We start from the raw sequence: 25,305 nt of genomic DNA, 5'->3' as shown, positions 1-25,305 counted from the left end.
AAAACGTAGGCAGAACACTCTATGACAAAAATCACAGCAATATCCTTTTTGACCCACCTCCTACAGAAATGGAAATAAGAACAAAAATAAACAAATGGGACCTAAAGAAACTTAAAAGCTTTTGCATAGCAAAGGAAACCACAAACAAGCCGAAAAGACAACCCTCAGAATGGGAGACAATTTTTGCAAATGAAGCAAGTGACAAAGGATTAATCTCCAAAATATACAAGCAGCTCATGCAGCTCAATATCAAAAAAACAAACAATCTAATCCAAAAATGGGCAGAAGACCTAAATAGACATTTCTCCAAAGAAGATATACAGATTGCCAACAAACACATGAAAAGCTGCTTAACATCCCTAATCATTAGAGAAATCCAAATCAAAACTACAGTGAGGTATCACCTCACACCAGTTAGAATGGCCATCATCAAAAAATCTACAAACAATAAATGTTGGAGAGGGTAGTGGAGAAAATGGAACCCTCTTGCACTGTTGGTGGGAATGCAAATTGATACAGCCACTATGTATGGACAATATGGATAACAATATGGAAGTTCCTCAAAAACTAAAAATAGAACTACCATACGACCCAGCAATCCCACTACTGGGCATATACCCTGAGAAAACCATAATTCAAAAAGAGTCATGTACCATCTTATTCATTGAAGCACTATTTACAATAGCCAGGACATGGAAGCAACCTAAGTGTCCATCCACAGATGAATGGATAAAGAAGATGTGGCACATATATACAATGGGATATTACTCAGCCATAAAAAGAAATGAAATTGAATTATTTGTAGTGAGGTGGATGGTGTAGAGCCTGTCATACAGAGTGAAGTACATCAGAAAGAGAAAAACAAATACTGTACGCTTAAACATATATATGGGATCAAAAAAAATGTTTCTGAAGAACCTAGGTGCAGGACAGGAATAAAGACGCAGATGTAGAGAATGGACTTGAGGACACAGGGAGGGGGAAGGGTAAGCTGGGACGAACTGAGAGGGTGGCATGGACATATATACACTATCAAATGTAAAATAGAGAGCTATTGGGAAGCAGCTGCATAGCACAGGGAGATCAGCTCAGTGCTTTGTGACCAGCTAGAGGGGTGGGATAGGGAGCGTGGGAGGGAGACACAAGAGGGAGGAAATAAGGGGATATGTGTATACGTATAGCTGATTCACTTTGTTATACAGCAGAAACTAACACACCATTGTAAAACAATTATACTCCAATAAAGATGTTAAAAAAACATATAGGCTTATAAAACTTAAAATATATATAGATAAATAAAATAAAATGATAACTTCAGATATCTGAAAAAAATAAAAAAAACTAAAATGAGGACATTTGAAAACTTACTTAAGGAAGAGCTATATATTTTTTTTACCACTGGAAAATTCATGGGTTAAGAATGATAAAATTTGTTGGAGGCCAACAGAAGAGGTGTCAAAAATCCTTTAAAAATGTCTTATCAAGAGTGGTCAGAGGTAGCGGAAAGTCGGAGAAAACAGGCGGTCTATTGCTAGGAGAATCTCAGCCCCTTGCCCTCAGGGAAACCTTATAATTTTATGCACAGGTATCATGTACTTTGCAGGTGTTCAATGATTATTTTCTGAATGACTGATTCTGTTTCATGCTTTTCTGAGTTCCTGAAAACATGAATTTTAATGCTTTACATCACAGCAAAAACAGATATCTGCTTTCTGCTTTTTTATAATAAAAACATTCTTTTCATGAAAACAGTCTTTCTTAATCTTCTCTAAGGGAATGTGAACCTCTCTCCTTGAGTGTAAAACAAGCCAAATCCAAATATTCAACAAATAGTTATTGACAATGTAAGACACTCTGCTGCATTTGGTAGGCTAATATTTTCTCTTTGAAAAGAAGACACTAGAAAAAAAGAAAATAGAAAAAGAGGTGCAAACTGACATTCATCCCGTACCTGCTATGTTCCAGGTATGTCACAAACCTGATAGCATTTAATCTTCCCAAACCTGCGTACTCATTATGGCTATTATGCTCATTTTGCCAATGAAGAAACTGGAGCTTAGAGAGGTTTCTACGCCTTAGGTTGCCTAGGTAGGTAGGAAGCAAGGGAAGATTTCATTCCAAGGGATGTATGACCACAAAACCTGTGTGCTATATACTGAGCCACACTGACCTCAAGAAGTAACAAGGAAATTAAGGGAGAAAAAGGAAAGTTCAATAGGGGAAGAAAAAAGAATATTCTAACGAAAATGTTACTGTTTATCCTCTTAAACCTTGGACTGAAAAGCCACTCATATGATCTGATTTCTCCTCTGAGCATGGCTACTCAGACTCAGACCTACCATATGGTTAATGCCATGGGCTTGACAGACCACCTCTGCAGTTGCTTTGTGCTTCTAAGAAATGTTATGGAATGATTGGAGAGCAGAAGTGAGGAGAAACAGGGCCAAAATTACATTACCACTTCTGTTGGATCAGGGTTTCTCAACCATTTTTAGTAAATTAATAACTTGAATTAACATTACTTATTTAAAACAGTGCTTTTGCTTACTATGCCAAAGAATTGAAGAACAGACAACTACCCATAGCTAGATCTCCATCACTTAGAAATGGCTTCTACAAGTCTTTTGATTCCTCCTTCTTCCTGTTTTGTCTGTGGTCTCTCATCCTTCTCTTGTTTTGACTATTTCTATGACTTCAATAATATTGTTGTTTATTTTATAGTATTTATGTAATCATTTCATAATTGGAAATCATAGGATTCTGAGACCACCATATTTTTGTCTCATGACTCATAATCATGGTTTTACTTCTGTGTTTCAAAATTCTGGATTATAAACTCTTTCTGGCATTGCTTTATATGTGGTAATCTTTAGAATTAGGGCTGAGCATGTGTGCCTCAAAGGTGATTTTGTGTTTTCTTCTGCCAGGGACCCTACTTATACCAGCTTTGAGCAAGTTTAAAATTAATTTCTTGAATATTAGGACCCCAGAATATGTAAAGAGTATAAATGTGAATGCCTAATCTGTATGTGGTACAGGCCCATGGTTATAAATTCTCAAGGAGACATTTTTCCACTCGAGACACAGGCACAGACAGAGGGGCTTCCAAAAATTCTCCTTATGCTTATGAGCAGAGATTTTCTAGTTCACCCTACTGTTGCTGGTACACTATGTCAACTGTCTAGGTAATGATAATAATTATTATTATGAGAATAATGAGGAAGAGAAGAGGAGAATGAAATAGAAGGAGAAGATGAGGAAGAAAAAAAAAGAGGAGAAAGAGGAACACTTAACAGAGCATACTCTATGGGCCAGGCATCCTTCTAGATCCTTTAATGCATGAATTCCACCCACAACCTAACCCCAAAGTCCAGTTTATGACCAGAATCAATCCCTTCCCCCTTGTGTCTAAAAGTCAAGATCTAGCCAGAATTAACCTACAAAACCCATCCACTCACCTGTGCTTTAGCCAATATTTTGATTGCTGCATCCCCAGAATTAAAATTTTCTCCAGTCCCACCCTGGTCAAACTAAGCTCACAGTGCTGGGTTCAGCAAATTTAAGGCCCAGAATAACTAGTGGAAAAAGCAGTAAACTTTCAAATTGATCTCTTAATTGCAAGCCGAGAACTATAAAAGTATTATAGGAAGTAAGGAATTCCAGTAAGTGAAAATACACCTGGAGAATAATCATGTGCCCTGGCTATGCTCAACCATAACGATGTATACTTCAAACCTGACTCTTCCCCAAGAGAAGGCACCGGGTAAACACGTTGAGTCCCTGCTAGGCTATGTAAGTTTCATGAGGGTAGAATCCTGCCTACCATGATCACCAATTAATTCCCAGTGCCTAACTCAGTGTTCAGCACTGGAGGGTAATCACCAAATCTCTTCTATGCATTTACTGTTAAATCACTAACACAAAAGATTGGTCTTTGATGATATTAATTCATGCAAACTATACATTCTAATATTAATAGAAAATAACTATGTAGCACTGACTATCTTCTAGACACTATATGTATTAACTCATTTAATGTTAATTGGGAGAATTCGTGTTTCAGGTAGGGAAAAAAAAGCAAATGTGAGAGTATGAGAAGTAGAATCCTTTGAAGGCATATATGAGAGTACATCCTATGTAATTCTTATTGGAAATACCAAAATGGACAGCTGGCCTTAGAAAAGCAGTGAATTACTCAGTTCAGTGAGTAATTCTGTTCCAACATATTCAAAAGTTTTAAACATTCTAAAGCAAGGATTGGCAAACTTCTTCTGAAAAGGGCAAGACAGAAAATATTTCAGTCTTTGTAGGCCATCTGATCTCTGTTGTATCTGCTCAACTCTGATATTGTGCGAAAGTAGCTATAAATGGTATATAAAGAAATAAGCATAGCTGTGTTCCAATAAAACCCATTTACCCACTTAAGAAAACAGAGGACTGTATTGGCCCATGGGCCATAGTTTGCCAACCCTTAGAAAGAATAACTTAAGCTCATCTTATTTTTTCCTCCTAAAAATCAGAGCATTGGGACCCTCCCCTTACCTTCTCCCTGCAGAGAAAAATAATTCATTTAAAAAAACGCAAAGAGGGTCAGAGATCTTAATTTAAAAATCATTGAGGAAAAAACAAGGAAACCCTATGCGACTTTTTCCTTTCTATCTCATTATCTTTTTCAATCAAGTCCTGTATTCTTGTGCAAAACACCAAAAATAACTGGAGAAAGCTGTTTGGACAACACAGAAGAAATAGCAGCTACTGCAGATGTGCCAGTATTATGCTCCAAGGTCAACACCCCTTTTGTTTGGGAGTTGGATTTGGATTATTGAAGAAACACGTACAGTAGACAGCAAACAAGGAACTAACTGCACAGCAACTTCTGTTAACAGTCTTAGCTCTTTACATCTAAACTAAAATTCTAAAATATTTGAACTACGTCCAACTGTATCTGAGCCACTATCAATGTAGGCTCTTATACCAAAATACTGTAGATTGTAGGGAAAACAAAGAGCAGAGTTCAATGTGAATCATGGAAGTATCACATCTTGAAAGAAGGGCTATGGAAAGAAGTACATCAAGTGAATCGGTTTGCAGGGCAGAAATAGAGACACAGATGTAGAGAACAAACGTGTGGACACCAAGGGGGGAAAGTAGCGGAGTAGTGGTGGTAGTGGTGGTGGTGGGATGAACTGGGAGATTGGGATTGACATATATACACCAATATGTATAAAATGGATAACTAATAAGAACCTGCTGTATAAAAAATAAATAAAATAAAATTTAAAAATTCAAAAAAAAAAGTACATCAAGGCTTGGGTAGGGAAGACCTTTTTAAAATCTCCAGTGGGCCCCATTAACGCTCCCCCTCACTCTCCTGGTAGCCCTAATTCTGGCCTGAATTCTCACCATTGTTTACAACTTACTTCTTAAGACTCTTTGCTCATATCACCAGTGCCCTCAGAATCCTCTCTGATCCTTCATATACTTCATGGGAACCCTCACCTAAAAGAGGGAGCCACCTTTTATCTACAAAATTCCTGAAAGTTTTTGCCCTAACCCAGGTCTTCATCACTGCAATAAATATGTTGAAACAGCCCCTAGTGAAAGTGGCTCAGGAAAGGCCTCTCCATAAACATGTGTTTAGTGTGTAAAGCAAATGAACTGCTGAATGAAAGGTCCTTCTGCAGATGTCTGTGAGGATTTATCAGAACATATATTAACATTACTCTCACTTTTCACTGTTCTTTTCCCTGTGTTCAATTCACGTCACTCAAACCTATGTTTTAGAAGAGCAAGAGGAAGGTGCATCAGGGAAAAGAAAGGAGAACTAAGGACATTTTAGGAATATCTAGTTATAGCTAAATTCTGGGATCAAACTCTAATCCGTGGATGGAAGATAGGTTTCGCCTTGAGTGCCATTCTTTAAGCACTGCCTGGCAAAGAATGCTAAGCCAAAACTCAGCCGAGAACTTACACGTAAAATCCTCCATAAAAGTAGTTAGAAATTAAAAAAAAAAAAGACACAGGGAAAGTAAATCAGAAATTAATGAATTTGGTTATTTAAAGGTGGTGAGTAAAGCTGGGTGGAAGAAATAGCAGAAGTCATACTTCTTTTGAATATTACCCTTTTGTATACTTTTTTACTTTTGGAACCACATTAATGTTTTATGTACTCACAAATTAACCTGACTGTATTAAAAATGAATAACAAAACCACAGTGAACAGGGAAGAAAGAACTAACCCAAGATCCTTTTGAACACAGATATTTTATTATATACTTCACACTAAAGGCAAATATCGAACTCTAATCAACCGACTTTTTGCTAAGTGTATAAATTAGCAAGTTTGAAACTATTTCTATGATTGAGCATATAAGTAGGTGCATTTAAGATATCGGGAGCCATGTTACCCAACTCTTTTGAAGAGACAGTTGTAAATATGGAAAAAGAAATGCTAGAATAAACTCTGTGGTATGGATAGATGATAGATACAAGTTACAATAAGATAGAGGATAGAAAGATAGATAGGTAAATAGATAATGAACTGTGTGTGTGTGTGTGTGTGTGTGCATTCTCAGATAAGAGGGCCTAGAAACAATGACAACCCAGAAGCATAAACACATCTAGTAACCACATTTTGGTATCTAAATACCACTCTCCATGAAAAAAACCCAACTCCTTGAAGAAGTGGTTGATTTCAGGACAGGGCACAAAAACTACAAGAGGAGCCTGGAATGCAAGGTTTGTGTCAGAAAGTAAGGAAGAGCTTCAAGAATGATGGGGATATATTAAAAGGGCATAGGAGACACCTTGAAATAGCTCTCACTGAGCAGTTCTGGAAGAATTTGAGCATCAAAATACATGATAGTAATGGATTATAATCCATCACATGAAACAAAAATTCATAAAAATTATATAAATAAATAAATATGGAAGAAGGGAAAGATCTCCCTTACAGCAGAATGCTACCTAATAAATGTAGAATGAACAATGAAGTTAGAAAATTATCATTTCAGAAACATTATAGTAGTAACTGACTCAGGCAAGAATCATCAATGGATGTTAAAATAAGTGGGTAAAATGGTAATAAGAAAAACAATATTTACATAGTGTCATATGAATTTGTAACATTGACAAGCTTGAGCATCCCCAAACAAGAAATTAACATAAAATCGTTCCAATTTGGTAGCAACCAAGGGGCACCACTCTGGAGGTGCTGACTCCTAAACCATGCTGTGAAGAATTCCCACAAAAAAGCTCACAAATCAAAGTGACATGTCAAACAAGAAAACAAGCACCATGAATGAAAACCAGTAAAGAAAAGAAAAGAAAAATTTACCCCTAAAATACTTTAGATAATATAATTATTGGGTTCAGAATATAAACATGATTAAGACAGCAGAATAATTTTTTAAAAAACACTAAAATGGAACAATGTACCAGATAAATTGCTAGCAAAATTTTCAAAAAATCAAATATAATTTCTAGAAATAAAAGATTTACTCATTAAAAAGGACAGGCTAAAAAGCAGATTAGAAAGAGATGAAAGGGTAATTAGTATACTAATAGAAAGATAAAGGAAATTACCCAAAATGTCATTGATAAAATCAAAGAGGTAGAAAATTGCAAAAGTTAAGAGACATAGATCGTCAAAAAAGACTATCTATGATAATTATAATTTGAATACAGAGAGAGAAAGAGAGAAGAGAGAAAGACATAGGTAACTGAGAAAAAGAATATTTGAAGAGCTAAAGGTTGAGAATCAGTGAAAGTCATAAATGCTGATTCTGGGAGCACAAAGAGATCTATAACAAGACTTATTGTAGTGAAACAACAGAAAGCCAAAGAAAAAGAACAGAAAGCCTGAAAAGCATCCGGAAAGAAAAGAGAGATTACCTGAAAAGGAATAACGTTTAGATTGTCAACAGACTTGTCTTAAACAAGAGCCAAAAGAGAGTCAAATATCTTCTAAATGATTAGAGACAACAACTTTCAACCTGGTACCCAGCTAGTCTTTCAAAAGTGAGGGTGGGCTGCAGATATTTTTGTGTGAATAAAGTTAAGTTTACCACCACAGATCTTCTCTAAAGGAAACTGAACACATGCAGAAAATCTGAGATGCAAGGTGGATTAATGAGCAAAGAAATTTATAAACATGGGATGTTCTGGACAAACAATGACTGTTAAAATTATAATTACTATAAATATTACACCTTCATGAGGCAAAAACGTTAAAATTAATGTATTTGTTATGAATTATGTAAAATATAGAGGGTAGATAATTGAAGTTAAAGTACTATAAAATTTTGTATTGGTTGGGAAATGGTAAATATACTGATTAGTTTTAGAGTTTGGTTTTGTATGCACACTAAAAATTTAATTATAATCATACAAAAAACACAAAAGGATTAAATACCTGCTAGTTCAGTAGAGGGGAAAATGTATTTTTTAAAAAAGTGATCAATTTTAAGTAAATAAGGCATACAAGGGGAAAATGTAGCATAATAGGAAGTATAAAATAAATGGCAAATCCAAAATGTAAGTGGACTACAGACACCAATTAAAATACAGAGATTGTAAGAGATGATTTTTTAAAATCCAACTAAATGCTCTTTAAAGATTTACTCACCTTGAACCTGAGAACACAAATAGGGTGAAACTTAAAGGGCAGAGAATCAATATGTTATGTGACTATGAAGCAAAATAGTGTCTAAGTCAAATATTGAATTACTAAGAATAAAGAAAATTTTTACAAAATAAAAAGAATTATTCACTAGGACAATATAACAACTCTTATTTTACATGAACTTAGCCTCTAATTAAAGCAAAACTGCCAGAGTTACAAAGAGAAATGGACAAATCTCCCAGACACAGAGAATAAAATTTTTCTCAAGAACACATGCGATGGTTAAAAAAAAATTGACCACATTTAAACAATGTCTGAACAAATTTTTAAAAAAATATTGGTATCACAATGCAATTGTTAGACACCAACAACAAATACATATCTTTTTAAAAATCTCTGTATGTTTACAAATTAAATAATATATTTCTAAATAACTTGTGGATCAAAATAGAAAGCCTAGTAGAAATTAGAAATTATATAGCATGAACTACATAAAAATAAAACTACATATCAAAATCTATGTGATACAGCTAAAGCAGTACTTGGATATTTGTAGCCTTAATGCAAATAATAGAAAAGGAGAAATACTGAAAATTAATGAGATAAGCATTCAATTCAGGAAGTTAGAAAAAGAAAAACATAATAAGGAAAGAATATTATATATAAAAACATATAAAACAATAAGATACCATAGACAAGATGAACAAGGTTGAAGATATGCACACATTATAATTGAATAATTCAATATCTAGGTGTATATGCTAGAGAAATTCTACCACATGTACAGAAGGCAACATAAATAAAAATACTTATAGCAATTTTGTAATAGCAAAATAATGGGAACATCAGAGTAGAAGAGTTAAATATATTGGGTTATATTTATCCAAGGAATTCTACACAACAAAGATGAATAAATTACCTCACATAAGTCAACATGGATAACTCAAAAAATCTAATATTTTGTGAAAAAAAAGCAAGTTGCAAAGTATACATAGATTTTGATTAAATGTATAGAAAATTTAAGATATGAATTCATAATTAAAATATGGTTTCAGGATTCATATATTTATGTAGTAAAATGATAAAGACACATATTGGAATGATAAACACTGAATTCAAATACTGGCAGCCTCTTAGAAGGGGAGGAAAAGGAATATTCAGGGATATATAGAGAGTTCCAACTGTGCTGTTTTTATTTATCTTCTTAACTGGATAAAGTTGTTTATTACTTATTTTTATACTTTTTATATACCTGATATATTTAACAATAAATCATAATAATATAGTTAATATAAATATAAAACTATAAATTATTAGAAGAAATAGGAAAACTTTGAAACTGAGGATTTCAAATATTGGAAAGAGTGTACGTTTTAAGAATAAATTATTGAAAAAATTGTGTCAGTTTGGTAGACTATCAAAATTGTAAAATTTGCATATCCTTTAACCCTGCAATTTCATTTTTAGAGGTATGTAGTTTTTGCAATGTGTTCGTAAAGTTTTAAAATTAAACAGCGAGATGAAGAAGGAAGGAGATGAAGAAGGAAGAAAGGTTGGTAGGTCACAAGACTATGGGGGGCCTTGAAAGTCTTGATAAGGATCTGGACTCCATCCTAAGAGCAGTGGAAAGCCATTGAAGGGGTTTTAAGATGTGCGGGGGTCGGGGGGGTGGTACGTGGAGCATAGAGTCAGATGTGTTTTGCAAAGATCACTCTAACTTCTGGGCAGAGAATAAATTGAGATCTTGCTAAATAATACTGCACACCAGGAAAGAAAGGGGAGCTTAGCAGAGTATTGGCAATAGACATGGAAAGAAATGAACAGATTCTGTCAGTATTTCAATAGAAAATAAATTCACCAGAACTTAGTGATGTTATTAAATATGGAAAAGTAAGGGAGAGGGAAGTGTTGACAGTTACTATGTGTGAGGAAGGAAGGAGGGAATGAGGTGGGGCTGTGGGAGATTTTCATATTAGATCTGTACTCCTCTGATGGGACCAACGGCCAAGGATGTATGTATTGCCTGTGTTCTTAAGACAACTCAATCCCCCAAATAAGCAAATAAAAAAAAAAAAATCTGACCTTCTTCTGGTACAGATGGTTTATTCTCATTTCCTTTGTCCAAAACCTTGACTCGGGGTTTTGGTTCCTTTCTTTTTTCTAAATCCTTAACTGGAAAAAAAGTAAAAATACAGCAACATGTTAGGTTAAAGTCTAAAAGAAAATATTCAATGAATTTTTACTAAAACCCTTGCAAGTATTGAAAGTTTTAAGTAGAAATTAGCTCATGGTAGAATCTCATTTCAGAAGATTGGAGCTGCTATTTTTTTCAATTTTGTCATGGGAATGTGTGGAAATCACAGAATTACTTTGGTATTCACTATGGGCAGATGTATCAAATAAACTTAACCCTTCATAATTATTATAAAATCACAAGATTAGCCCCATTTCAGACATGAGGGAATGAAAGAACAACAGGCTAAGGAGCTAAGACTTATCTCATAAAACCAGAAAGTGTTGGCACAGGATTCAAGCCATGTCTTCAGATTTGTGGAAGGCCTGTGAGCTGGCCCCTGTTCTAGAAATATCTTAGCCATGAATATACTCATTTGGAGTTGGTCTATCTGCAATAGAAGATAAGGAACTCCACAATAATTTCCTTTCAAACTTAAAAAAAAAGTTTCCCTACTAATAAATAGTAGTATTTCTTTGTTACTTTCATTATGAAATATTCAGGGACCCAGAATGACCCTCGGTCCTTTAATACATTCATTCCTATGTACTCCAATAGCTTTACTTTTCACTCCACAGCAGCTTCCCTGCTATTGCTTGGCACCTGAAGTTGTCCTGAGTCATCGCTAAATGGCAGTGGTATCTGCACAAATAAAATACCCTGTGAAAAGGAGGAAGTGATCCCATGGCAAAATATTTCATTTAATTATTGCATTCACTTCATGGAAATCTGCAAACTTATTGGAGGGTTGGCTCTGTAGGGTAAGCAATGATTTCCTTTGAACAATCCTTCTTGCCTTCTTAGGGTATTATTCCATGAATCCTGTCTTTATCATCTCTTCCTCCTCTTCCTCTTCTTTTTACTGGCTTCCACCCCTTTGCTAAAAGGGTTTGAGACTTGCCATCTGCCAAGGCCGGGTTGCTCTAGTTCTATGATTCCTTTATACAAACCTTCCTTGGCTTTCTGGTACTTAGAGATTAAATTCCATGATTAAAAAAAATAATAAATACAAGATGCCTTAATCCTGCTATTTGCACTGATCTTCTCATTTTCTAAATCCATTTTTTAGACCACATCTTCTGACTTCTTTATAAGGCTTGGCCACTTTGGAACACCTCTTCCTTTAAATTCTTTTCTTTCTCAGTTTGTAAAAAAGCATTATCCCGGGTGTTCTCATATTCCTCTGACCCCTCCTTTACATTCTCATTCTTTGGATCATTTTTCTGATTCCATTCCTGAAACACAGTCATAAACTACATTTGCCTTGCACCCCTGTGCACCCTGCCTACAATTTTATCATCCCACAGTTTTAATTCTCACCCTTCCGTGGATAATTTCCAAATCTACATCTTCAACCCCACCCACACATAGACCATGGCCTCAAATTGCTTTCATTCTGTAAAAGAAAATAAGTCTGCAACTCTAGTGTGAGGAAAGTTGTGCTAAAAGTAGAAATAGATCTGGGAAAGAATAATTGTAGAGGTGGAGACTCTGGGAAACTTCACCAGGAAGGTGACATTTGGGCCAAACTTTAAAAAATTAGCAAGATTTTGCAGGCAGAGATTAGCAAAATATAGTTCCAAAGAGAAAAATAGTGGCCAAAAATTAAGTTTGCCAAAATAGGCCCAAAATCCATTCTACAGATGAACAAGAAAAACAAAAAACAAAAAAAACAGTCACTTTGAATTGGGCCACTAGGTCACATACAAGATGTAACATGTGTCATGCCAAGCTTCTGTCCTCCTCACACAGGAGGCAAAATCAATTAGAAAACAGACTGTCAAGAGTAAAGTGGTATTAATCATAACAACAAAAGCAACCATGCCCCTACTATGTGCTGACGTGAGTTAATCCACACAATAATAGGCACAAACCATCACCCCATTTGCCCATGAGGAAACTGAGGCTAGAAGTTAAGTTGCTTGGCCAAATACACACACCAGATTTGGAATCATAACAGTTCAGACATGCCTTTCTGTTTTCAAAATCCAAAGATTGTTCCTTATGTTTCCCTGTGTAGAAGATGGACTTTTGAAAAATTCAAATCCCTACACTAACTGCAAACCTATATCCACAGGATTTGTCTAGATCATTATTTTCCTGGATCCAAGCGTGAAAGGTTTCCAGGGAGGGGAGTACAGGCTTTAGCTCCATCTCACAGGGAGCAAAAACATAACTGAAATGCAACATGGAAAAGGAAACCATCCAAACAAAGTTATTTTAATTTCATTCCTATAAATTGTTATTTGGGAAGAACTAAGACCTCTATCCTGCCAATAAAAATAACGTAGCTAAAAAATATATATGCGTCCATATAATTTATCTAACTAACCAGTTGGACTGTTTCACTAAGATTATGTCAGCAGAGCTAAGCAAACTGAAAACAAATGCATTTCCTTTAAAATGTTTTGAGTAAATAGCTGTTGGCAAAGTTTTAAGGCTACCTGTGTTTCTTATGCTGCTAGTCAGTGGAATATTTGCAATAATCAGTCGCACAAAAGCTTAAGACTAAAGTGAAATGAATTGTTTCTCTTTGTCCTTTTTACTGCTTCTCACAAACTTTAAGGAAAGTTATTTCCCTTACTCATGTAGGAATGTCAGAGGCCAGAAACTGAAGCACAGCGCCAGTAAAATGAGACAGAAGGCTGATTTATATTGAAAATAACATAAAACCCTTTCCCAGAGCTTCCAGACACTGTGAATCTCAAAAGAATGTAACATTTAAAACATCTGTATGTCCTGCTGACAGGTGGATTCACCAAATGTTTCTTTGTTCAGAAGTTTCAAGAGGTAGCGGGTTAACAAAGTTTTTTTTTTTTTTAAGAAAAATCACAAAACGTGTCTCATAAAACATGACCTAGAAGAGAAAGATAAAAAGGAAGGGAGGGATAGAAAAATCCAGATAGAACATTGCTGTATATAGAGTTCTAGAACCCACAACTTCCCCGATTTGTGGATTAACCCTTTAAAAAGCTGTTATTTGAAATGATGTGTAGGATTTACTTCAAAATAATATGAGAGAGGGGAGTATGGGGTAAAAATGAAACAAGAGTGACCATGAATGGTTAATTGTTGAAGCAACTGATGGATATTTAGGGGTTTATTTTATGAATCTGCTGATTTTTAAAGTTATGTTTAAAATTGTCCTTAATAATGAGTTGGGTTTTTTAAAGAGTCTACCTTAAGAATGAAGTAACACAGAAAGATAACCAGGACAGACCTCTTCTGTTTGTATTCCTGATACACAAAACTCTGCCCTCCAATTAGATACATCACCTCCAGGAAGAGGGAGTTTCTGTAGTCTTTGGTCACTAGAATATAAGGTCCATGGGGGCAGGGATTTGTCATGTTCCCAGGGCCTAGAATAGGGCCTCACACTTAGTAGACATGCAATATACACTTGTTAAGTGAAAAAAAAAAAAGAATGAGTGAATGAATGAATATTTCCTGAAAGGCAAAAGAATCAGGGTCTTTGTGGACAACTTTTAAATTCAACATAAGGAAAAGCTTTCTAATGGAACAGCACAGACATGGATGGGGCTGCCTCAGAGCTTCCTCTCCTGCTTAGAATGTCTCTGTATGTCAAGCCTTTGCCCAACTTATTATTTGAGAACTGTATCAAATATGAAGACACTCCCATCCATTCGCTTCCTAGACCATTATGGAGGCAGAGAGAGTACCTCCCTTCACAGAATCCTGAAAGTATTTATTGAGCAGCTATTATGTGCTGGGTAGATGAGATGTCTGCATAAGGCTCAGTGGACAGTGTTAGGGAGAGCATTTGAGAACTAAAAGCTTTTTAAAGGATAAGTAGGAGCACCATGAAATGGGTAAGGGAAGGGACAGAGAATATTAGAGATAAAAGGAACTCATAGAAGATTATACTAAATATCTTTTAAGATCTTTTCAAATCTAAACAATCTAGGATTTTAACCTGTTATCGATACAATATTTACCACAGACTCAAACTCAGAGCTGGGACAGAGTCCCATGGCAGCACTTTATGATCTGTAAATACATACTTCTGAATTGACCTTGGGCTGGCTTGCTTTCTTTGTCTTTATTGTATGCAATAATTTGAACTGTGTAATTCTGGTCTGGCATAAGACCTTGAATAATCGCTTTAGTTGCAGTGTTCTGGAGATTCAATTGATTGGTTTTTCCACCTATAATAAAACAGAAAGATAAATCAGTTCTAAGAAGGGGGTTAACTGTGTACATTAAGAAATTTTATTAACCAGACTTTTATTAATCAAGACCAAATTTTATTAATCAAGACTTTAAAGGTGAAGACATTCAAAAATATGTATAATGCTATTACATAATACTAATTTTAGTACACTTTTCATTCTCATTTTCAGTTATACTCTTGCATTAGACAGTTGTCTAAATTAGATAAAAACACATTTGCAAAGATCTTTCATCATAACACACTGTTGCTTTTTTTTTTAACATCTTTATTGGAGTATAATTGCTTTACAATGGTGTGTTAGTTTCTGGTTTATAATGAAGTGAATCAGCTATACATATACATATATCCCCATATCTCTTCCCTCTTGTGTCTCCCTCCCTCTCACCCTCCATATCACACCCCTCTAGGTGGTCACAAAGCACCAAGCTGATCTCCCTGTGCTATGCGGCTGTTTCCCACTAGCTATCGGTTTTACATTTGGTAGTGTATATATGTCCATGCCACTCTCTCACTTTGTCCCAGCTTACCCTTCCCCTTCCCCATGTCCTCAAGTCCATTCTCTACATCTGCGTCTTTATTCCTGTCCTGCTCCTAGGTTCTTCATGACCTTTTTTTTTTTTTAGACTCCATATATATGTGTTAACGTACAGTATTTGTTTTTCTCTTTCTGACTTACTTCACTGTGTATGACAGACTCTAGGTCCATCCACCTCACTACAAATAACTCAATTTCGTTTCTTTTTATGGTTGAGTAATATTCCATTGTATATATGTGTCACATCTTTATCCATTCATCTGTGGATGGACACTTAGGTTGCTTCCATATCCTGGCTACTGTAAGTAGAGCTGCAATGAACATTGTGGTACATGACTCTTTTTGAATTATGGTTTTCTCAGGGTATATGCCCAGTAGTGGGATTGCTGGGTCGTATGGTAGTTCTATTTTTAGTTTTTTAAGGAACCTGCATACTGTTCTCCATAGTGGCTGTATCAATTTACATTCCCACCAACAGTGCAAGAGGGTTCCCTTTTCTCCACACCCTCTCCAGCATTTACTGTTTGTAGATTTTGTGTGTGTGTGTGTGGTATGTGGGCCTCTCAGTGTTGTGGCCTCTCCCATCGCAGAGCACAGGCTCCAGACGAGCAGGCTCAACAGCCATGGCTCACAGGCCCAGCCACTCAGCGGCATGTGGGATCTTCCTGGACTGGGGCACGAACCCATGTGCCCTGCACTGGCAGGCAGACTCTCAACCACTGTGCCACCAGGGAAGCCCTTCTTTGTAGATTTTTTGATGATGGCCATTCTGACTGGTGTGAGATGATATCTCATTGTAGTTTTGATTTGCATTTCTCTAATGATTAATGATGTTGAGCATCCTTTCATGTGTTTTTTAGCCATCTGTATATCTTCTTTGGAGAAATGTCTATTTAGGTCTTATGCCCATTTTTGGATTGGGTTGTTTGTTTTTTTGATATTGAGCTGCATGGGCTGCTTATAAATTTTGGAGATTAATCCTTTGTCTGTTGCTTCATTTGCACATATTTTCTCCCATTCTGAGGGTTGTCTCTTCGTCTTGTTTATGGTTTCCTTTGCTGTGCGAAAGCTTTTAAGTTTCATTAGGTCCCATTTGTTTTTATTTCCATTTCTCTAAGAGGTGGGTCAAAAAGGATCTTGCTGTGATTTATGTCATAGAGTGTTCTGCCTATGTTTTCTTCTAACAGTTTTATAGTGTCTGGCCTTACATTTAGGTCTTTAATCCATTTTGAGTTTATTTTTGTGTATGGTGTCAGGGAGTGCTCTAATTTCATTCTTTTACATGTAGCTGTCCAGTTTTCCCAGTACCACTTATTAAAGAGGCTGTCTTTTCTCCATTGTATATTCTTGCCTCCTTTAGCAAAAATAAGTTGACCATAGGTGCGTGGGTTTATCTCTGGGCTTTCTCTCCTGTTTCATTGATCTATATTTCTGTTTTTGTGACAGTACCATACTGTTCTGATTAATGTAGCTTTGTAGTATAGTCTGAAGTCAGGGAGCCTGATTCCTACAGCTCCATTTTTCTTTCTCAAGATTGCTTTGGCTATTTGGGGTCTTTTGTGTTTTCATACAAATTGTGAAATTTTTTGTTCTAGTTCTGTGAAAAATGCCACTGGTAGTTTGATAGGGATTGCATGGAATCTGTAGATTGCTTTGGGTAGTATAGTCATTTTCACAATGTTGATTCTTCCAATCCAAGAACATGATATATTTGTCCATCTGTTTGTATCATCTTTAGTTTCTTTCATCAGTGTCTTATAATTTTTGCATACAGGTCTTTTGTCTCCTTAGGTAGGTTTATTCCTAGGTATTTTATTCTTTTTGTTGCAGTTAAATGGGAGTGTTTCCTTAATTTCTCTTTCAGATATTTCATCATTAGTGAGTGTATAGGAATGCAAGAGATTTCTGTGCATTACTTTTGTATGCTGCTACTTCACCAAATTCATTGATTAGCTATAGTAGTTTTCTGGTAGCATCTTTAGGATTCTCTATGTATAGTATCATGTCATCTGCAAACAGTGACATCTTTACTTCTTTTTTCCCAATTTGGATTACTTTTATTTCTTTTTCTTCTCTGATTGCTGTGGCTAGGCCAAAACTTTGGAGGTAATTTTTAATTGTCAATAGACCAAAAGAACTGATACATTTTGAAACAGAGGTAGTGAGGTTTCTTGATAGTCTGAAAATTTTGCCTGAGGAAAACTATGGGGAGTCCAATAGTTATTCTTTAAATTTGGGGAACATCATTTTCTTGAGTAGAGGGTAAGATTTCAAGCTTCAAAGCTTAAATAAAACCAAAATCTTTCAAATGAACTTAAAGCAGCACTTAGCACAATACATTTTTAGTTCCCTGTGTGCAAAAAATTGCTAATACTCTAAAAAATACAGTTGAGTGTTTTTACCTGCAGCTGGAGTCACAAGAAGTTTGTATCCACCAAATTTCCCTCTCGGAGCCTTCCATGAAATCTGGATACTATCATGAGATAATACATTATATCTTAACCTTGTGGGTGGAGCCACTGAAAAGGAAAAACAAAAACTTTTTAATTTTGAAACTTTTAAACTTCCACTGTTAAGTTGAAAAGCCAAAGTAATGTAATCACAATATGCAAGACTTCATGTTCTTTCTACAGCTGCATTAATGAGTTGATCAGTTTGCAAAATAACACAAACCCAAAAGCATTTGTTTCTTACTCAGGAGATAAGCATTTGCCAAGTAGTACTGATCTTGTGACAAAGAACTATGACTTAGGGTTAGAATTTAATACCTTAGTCCAGCTTAATAATTGAAGCCAACCTTTAAAATGTTTTTATTATTTTATAAGGATGAATTTTTCTACTTGGAATACGTAAGCTTTTGTAATCTACTCTAGTGGGATCTGCTTTATGCCTTTAGGTTTTTCACTTTATTAACTGAGTACTTTTTATGATATGATAATTTAAGTTCATTACAGACATATTATAGTATTAAGATCTTCATTTAAAAACATTTTGAGAAAGAGATTGTAAAGGACCAAAATAAAATAATAATAATAATAATAAAAGATAATTGCTTTATAAACTTGGATTCATTCTTCACGTGTAGCTGATTTATACCTTTCAGAAAGACACACAGCACATGGTCATGAATCATCCTAGCATAATTAATCTTTCCCAATAGTTCACAAAATAGGTTGGTCTATATTACTTTTTGTGTAAGTCATTCAAACTTCAAAACATATTTTTGGAACTCTACAGGAATGCTCCAGAATTTCTAAAGAAATATTTTCATAAGAAGATTTTTACTATGTAATATATAAATTTGTTTGTCACAAAAGAAAATTTAATGCTTAACAGAAAAGTTAGCACTCATTACCCACTTTTATGCCTGGCCTTTCTTTCCCACTTTAGGACACAGAGTCTGGGGAAGGAAACAAACATTCTTTTTAGTATGTATGTAGCATAATATGGGGTTTGGACATTAGTTTGATTCCCATTTCTGTCACTTATTAGATGAATAAGCTTGAGCAAGTGATTGTTTCTTCCAAAGCCTTATCTTTAGAAAAGGTGACAGCAATACTTTCTGCACAGGATAAGTGAAAATGTTAAAGAAGATAACGGATATAATGCATTATGATAGGTGGCCAATAAATGTTTGTTCCCCTCCTCTTTTACTTCATCTAATGGATGATCTCAAAAGCTTATTTAATATTCACAAAAATACACTGCTATCCCAATTTTATATATAAGGGATACAAGGAGAAGCTAAGAGATTCATCCAAGTTCACATACTCGTGCACGACAATCTCTGACCTCAAACAAAATGCTCTGTTTCTTCGGGAGAAGATTTATATTAAGAAGTCACCCTTCACTTAGCTAGAAGAATGAGTAATTTAACACTACAAACTCTCCGCTCATCTGAAATCAGCGAGAACTGAAGGACACAATCTTAAGAGTAGTATTCTCTCTCTACTTGCCCTTTACTACCTCTTAGTAGAGAATGCTAGTCACACAAAACAAAAACACAAGCTTCCCATTCTCAATATGACATGAATGAAAGAGTCTACATTTCTCTGGCTTATGGGAAAATATGGATTTATCATAAGAACTGCTAAGTTGAACTAGAAAAGGAAGTTGGCTAAACCTAACATTTGGATGAACAGAGAAACTATTACTGTTTGGTTTCGACTGGAACTTGGGGAGAAAAATCTATTTATAGATAGGTTCTTATTACTTATGGAAGAAAATTAAAAATAAAAGTTTTTAAATGTTAAACAACACATCCAGTTTCTGAGCCAAATCTTGCCAGTGGGCTGGTAGACATCCTTGGTCAAGCTTATCGCAAGGTCCTCATTTTTGCGCCTTTTTAAAAAAACTGAGTACACAGTATAAAGGTTACTAAAGGCCTGACAGACGCTTCTGGTGTTTGTTTGTTTGTTTGTTTGTTTTCGGTACGCGGGCCTCTCACTGTTGTGGCCTCTCCCGTTGCGGAGCACAGGCTCCAGACGCACAGGCTCAGCGGCCATGACTCACGGGCCCAGCCGCTCCGCGGCATGTGGAATCTTCCCGGACCGCAGCACGAACCCGGGTCCCCTGAATCGGCAGGCGGACTCTCAACCACTGCGCCACCAGGAAAGCCCCTCTGGTGTGTATTTTTAAGCATTTCTAATGAGTTCTAGCTTTGTTTTAATTGAACTTAGTTTTTGAAATCTACTATTTGTATTACTGGGATCTGCATTTTTTTTTCTTTTTTTGGCCACACTTCACAGCTTGTGGGATCTTCCCCGGCCAGGGATTGAACGCAGGCCACCACAGTGAAAGCCCAGAATCCTAACCAGTAGGTCACCAGGGAAGTCTGGGATCTCCACTTTTATTTTTGATTTCTGCTAATTCTTATAAAGTATGTCAGGGGGTGGCAAACTACCACTCATGGGCCAAATCTGGCCCATTGTCTGCTTTTATAAATAAAGTTTTATTGGAACACAGCCATGCTGATTTGTTTACATATTGTCTGTGGCTTATTTCACACTGCAATGGCAAAGTTGAGTAGTTGTGATAGATACCGTATAGCCCACAATGCCTGGAATGTTTATTATCTGGCCTTTTGCAGAAAAAGTATGCTAACCTCTGAAATAAGTGTACAATATATATAAAGTGTGCAAAGTGACATTACTAGATAAACATGGTAATCCTGAAAAAATGGCAGTGTTGGTGCTGAAAGAGTCATTCATCAGTAGAGCAAGGAAGTCTAAATGTGATAAAGTGTTTAAGGAGTGCTAATGTCTAATGTTTGGAATTTAAGGCTGTAGAAAATTCAGATGCAAGAAACACCACGCTCTTCAAAGTGAGGCTCACTTGTTTGGAAAGGAATGAAACTTGACTCTTTGCATGGTCGCATAGTTTTAAAACACTTGGAGTTAATGACCATATTTCCAACTACTTCCTGCAACACATAGGGATCAGTTGGGAAGAAAAATTCTCTCTTGTTCTAAGCACTGGCTTTGTTATAATTTGTTACAGCAGCAATAGAGAATTAATACAGTCAGTATTAAAAGGTATACAGGAAACTAACTCTCTCCTCCTAATCAATCTAATGCACTTTACCTCTTAGTCTCTCCATGTAATTCTTAACTTTCCCTCTACAGAGAATGTGAACCTCCACTGGCCCAAATAACTGTTTATATCTGGATTATTCCAGTATTTTCTTTTCAAAACAAGTTATTAAATGAATTGGAACACAGAGAATGTAATGGTGTGTTGGCTGTAGGGAAAAAATATGTATAGCATGACAGAATGGTGGCACCAATAGCGTCTCAGAACTTCACAGTAAATCTATACTTGGTTCTAGCAGTGTTTGTTTTGGATGGTTACAAAAATGAACCACTAAAGATAAAGTAACTGTCACCTAAAAACTTCAAAGCATATACATTTGAGACTTTGCATAGGGGCTAGATTTCACTTTATAGAGGCCTCTGTGTTAACACATTTACCCATACTTTTTGCTGTTATTAGTAGTCAAATATATTTGGAAGTTTGAGAATATTTTCTTTACTGCTGTTTTCACCATCTTTGTAATAGATTATGAGATTATAACATTTTAAATTCTAAGCAAGATAAAAAGAACTCTCTAGCATATCCCAGAGTAAATTTCCCTCAAATTTTAATTTCTCCTATTTCTAAAACAATACTTTTAATACATTTACCAATACATTTAATTAAAAAATGACTGAGATAAAAAGTTAAGGTCTTCTGTTATTTGTTTGTGGTTTTTAAGACCACTTGGAAATATAATACAAATACTTCTCTGCTGTTTAAAGGTTTTTTGCTTAATAAATATAATAGTTTATTCCACCAGTATAGCACTCTAAACTATGTTTTGAAGGGGAAAACACTCTCACTGCCCATACTGCTCCATTTCTATCAGTCAGAGATTTTTGGCTGCAAATAAAAGAAACTTTCTCTGGCCAATTTAAGCAAAAAATGTATTTACTGGTAGATAATGAAGTAGGTCATATAATTATAGTAAAAGTTAAATAAGCTTTGAAAGTATAGGAATCTGGGAACACTCTGGGTAGAGTTTCTAGGAACTAGTGACCATTTTTTCTTAGGGCATGTCTTTGGAATGAAATGACTAGAGCTATTTTCCATCCTTCCATCACTGGACACAAGTTTCAGATTCTTGGGAGAGTTGGCCTGACTGGTTTGAGTCATTTTCTCACCCCTTAGCCCAGAGAGGAAGTCTGGTGGATACAGCAGCCAAGGCTCCATGTGGTGGGGGAGGGAGTGTTGTTCCTTGGAAGAAAACTAAGAGACTGTTAGAGAAGCAAGAGGCAGACTTCCCTGGTGGCGCAGTGGTTAAGAATCTGCCTGCCAATGCAGGGGACAGGGGTTCGAGGTCTTGTCCAGGAGACCCCACGTGCCACAGAGCAACTAAGACCATGCACCACAACTATGGAGCCGGTGCTCTAGAGCCCATGAGCCACAACTACTGAAGCCCACGTGCCTCGAGCCCGAGCTCCACAACAAGAGAAGCCTCCACAATGAGAAGCCCACGCACTGCAATGAAGAGTAGCCCCTGCTCACCGCAATTACAGAAAGCCCGCGTGCAGCAACAAAGACACAACTCAGCCAATAAATAAATAAATAAATTTATTTATTTATTTATTTAAAAATAAAGAGAAGTGAGAAGGGAGGTAATAGTGAGTAGGGAAGAACAGAAGATCTTCATTTCAGTGCTCCTTTGTAAAAAGTAGTGTTTCAAGAAATTAATAAGAGTATTCCATTAGAAAGATTTCAGATGAGCTGAACTGAAGTGAAAGAAAGGAAGGAAGGAAAGGAGGGCAGAAAATTAGTTGTTTAATATATATTCGTATGGTGAAATAAAATTTCTTAAGTACCTGGTAACAGTGAGTCTTTGACAGAAGACATAAACATTCTTTTTCTGCCTACAAGATTTGATTTCTATGAGAATGATTGCAGTGAAACTCTGAGTTTTTTAAATTTTATTTTATTTCTTTAACATCTTTATTGGAGTATAATTGCTTTACAATGGTGTGTTAGTTTCTGCTATATAACAAAGTGAATCAGCTATATATATACATACATCACCATATCTCTTCCCTCTTGCGTCTCCCTCTCACCCTGCCTAGACCACCCATCTAGGTGGACACAAAGCACCAAGCTGATCTCCCTGTGCTATGCAGCTGCTTCCACTAGTGATCTATTTTACATTTGGTAGTGTATATATGTCCATGCCACTCTCTCACTTCGTCCCAGCTTACCCTTCCCCCTCCCTGTGTCCTCAAGTCCATTCTCTATGTCTGTGTCTTTATTCCTGTCCTGCCCCTAGGTTCCTCAGAACCATTTTTTTTTTTTAGATTCCATGTATATATGTTAGCATATGGTATTTGTTTTTCTCTTTCTGACTTACTTCACTCTGTATTACAGACTCTAGGTCCATCCACCTCACTACAAATAACTCAATTTTGTTTCCTTTTATGGATGAGTAATATTCCATTGTATATATGTGCCACATCTTCCTTATCCATTCATCTGTCAATGGACACTTAGATTGCTTCCATGACCTGGCTATTGTAAATAGAACTGCAGTGAACATTGTGGTATGTGATTCTTTTTGAATTATGGTCTTCTCAAGATATATGTCCACTAGTGGGATGGTTGGGTCATATAGTAGTTCTATTTTTTGTTTTTTGAGGAACCTCCACACTGTTCTCCATAATGGCTGTATCAATTTACATTCCCCCCCAACTGGGCAAGAGGTTCCCCTTTCTCCACACCGTCTCCAGCATTTATTGGTTGTAGATTTTTTTAATATGGCCATTCTGACCAGTGTGAGGTGATACCTCATTGTAGTATTGATTTGCATTTCTCTATTGATTAGTGATGTTGAGCATCCTTTCATGTGTTTGTTGGCAATCTGTATATCTTCTTTGGAGAAATGTCTATTTAGGTCTTCTGCCCATTTTTAGATTGGGTTGTTTGCTTTTCTGATATTGAGCTGCATGAGCTGCTTGTATATTTTGGAGATTAATCCTTTGTCAGTTGCTTCATTTGCAAATATTTTCTCCCATTCTGAGGGATGTCTTTTCATCTGCTTTATGGTTTTCTTTGTTGTGCAAAAGCTTTTAAGTTTCATTAGGTCCCATTTGTTTATTTTTGTTTTTATTTCCATTTCTCTAAGAGGTGGGTCAAAAAGGATCTTGCTGTGATTTATGTCATAGAGTGTTCTGCCTATGTTTTCTTCTAACAGTTTTATAGTGTCTGGCCTTACATTTAGGTCTTTAATCCATTTTGACTTTAATTTTGTGTATCGTGTTTGGAGTGTTCTAACTTCATTCTTTTACATGTAGCTGTCCAGTTGTCCCAGTACCACTTATTAAAGAGGCTATCTTTTCTCCATTGTATATTCTTGCCTCCTTTATCAAAGATAAGGGGACCATATGCACGTGGGTTTACCTCTATGATTTCTCTCCTGTTCCATTGATCTATATTTCTGTTTTTGTGGCAGTACCATACTGTCTTGATTAATGTAGCTTTGTAGTAGAGTCTGAAGTTAGGGAGCCTGATTCCTACAGCTCCGTTTTTCTTTCTCAAGATTGCTTTGGCTATTTGGGGTCTTTCGTCTTTCCATAGAAATTGTGAAATTTTTTGTTCTAGTTCTGTGTAAAATGCCAGTGGTATTTTGATAGGGATTGCATGGAATCTGTAGATTGCTTTGGGTAGTATACTCATTTTCACAATGTTGATTCTTCCAATCCAAGAACATGGTATATCTCTCCATCTATTTGTATCATCTTCTATTTGTTTCATCAGTGTCTTATAGTTTTCTGCATACAGGTCTTTTGTCTCCATAGGTAGGTTTATTCCTAGGTATTTTATTCTTTTTGTTGCAGTGATAAATGGGAGTGTTTCCTTAATTTCTCTTTCAGATTTTTCATCATTAGTATATAGGAATGCAAGAGATTTCTGTGCATTACTTTTTTATCTTGCTACTTTACCAAATTCATTGATTAGCTCTAGTAGTTTTCTGATGCATCTTTAGGATTCTCTATATATAGTATCATGTCATCTGCAAACAGTGACAGTTTTACTTCTTCTTTTCCAATTTGGATTCCTTTTATTTCTTTTTCTTCTCTGACTGCTGTGGCTAAAATTTCCAAAACTATGTTGAATAATATTGGTGAGAGTGGGCAACCTTGTCTTGTTCCTGATCTTAGTGGAAA

The 25,305-nt window shown here is 35.9% G+C and overlaps 1 protein-coding gene across 3 annotated transcripts in view; it reads right to left on the bottom strand.

The window, feature by feature from the left end:
* Positions 1 to 25,305, bottom strand: part of COL14A1 (collagen type XIV alpha 1 chain) — a 232,589-nt gene that overhangs the window by 188,644 nt on the left and 18,640 nt on the right. For all 3 annotated transcript variants that reach the window (XM_081214278.1, XM_081214279.1, XM_081214277.1), the window contains exons 3-5: positions 17,986 to 18,102; positions 14,879 to 15,022; positions 10,706 to 10,795 (exon numbers count right to left, since the gene is read on the bottom strand). In XM_081214278.1, coding sequence (XP_081070404.1) covers positions 10,706 to 10,795; positions 14,879 to 15,022; positions 17,986 to 18,102 — 351 coding nt within the window. The remainder of the gene's footprint in view (positions 1 to 10,705; positions 10,796 to 14,878; positions 15,023 to 17,985; positions 18,103 to 25,305) is intronic.

The sequence above is a fragment of the Mesoplodon bidens genome (assembly GCF_964165515.1).
Source record: "Mesoplodon bidens genome assembly, chromosome: 16".
In the NCBI taxonomy this organism is placed as follows: Eukaryota; Metazoa; Chordata; class Mammalia; order Artiodactyla; family Ziphiidae; genus Mesoplodon; species Mesoplodon bidens.
Note: the sequence above shows the minus strand (reverse complement) of the source record. Positions and strands in the feature narration are given on the sequence as shown.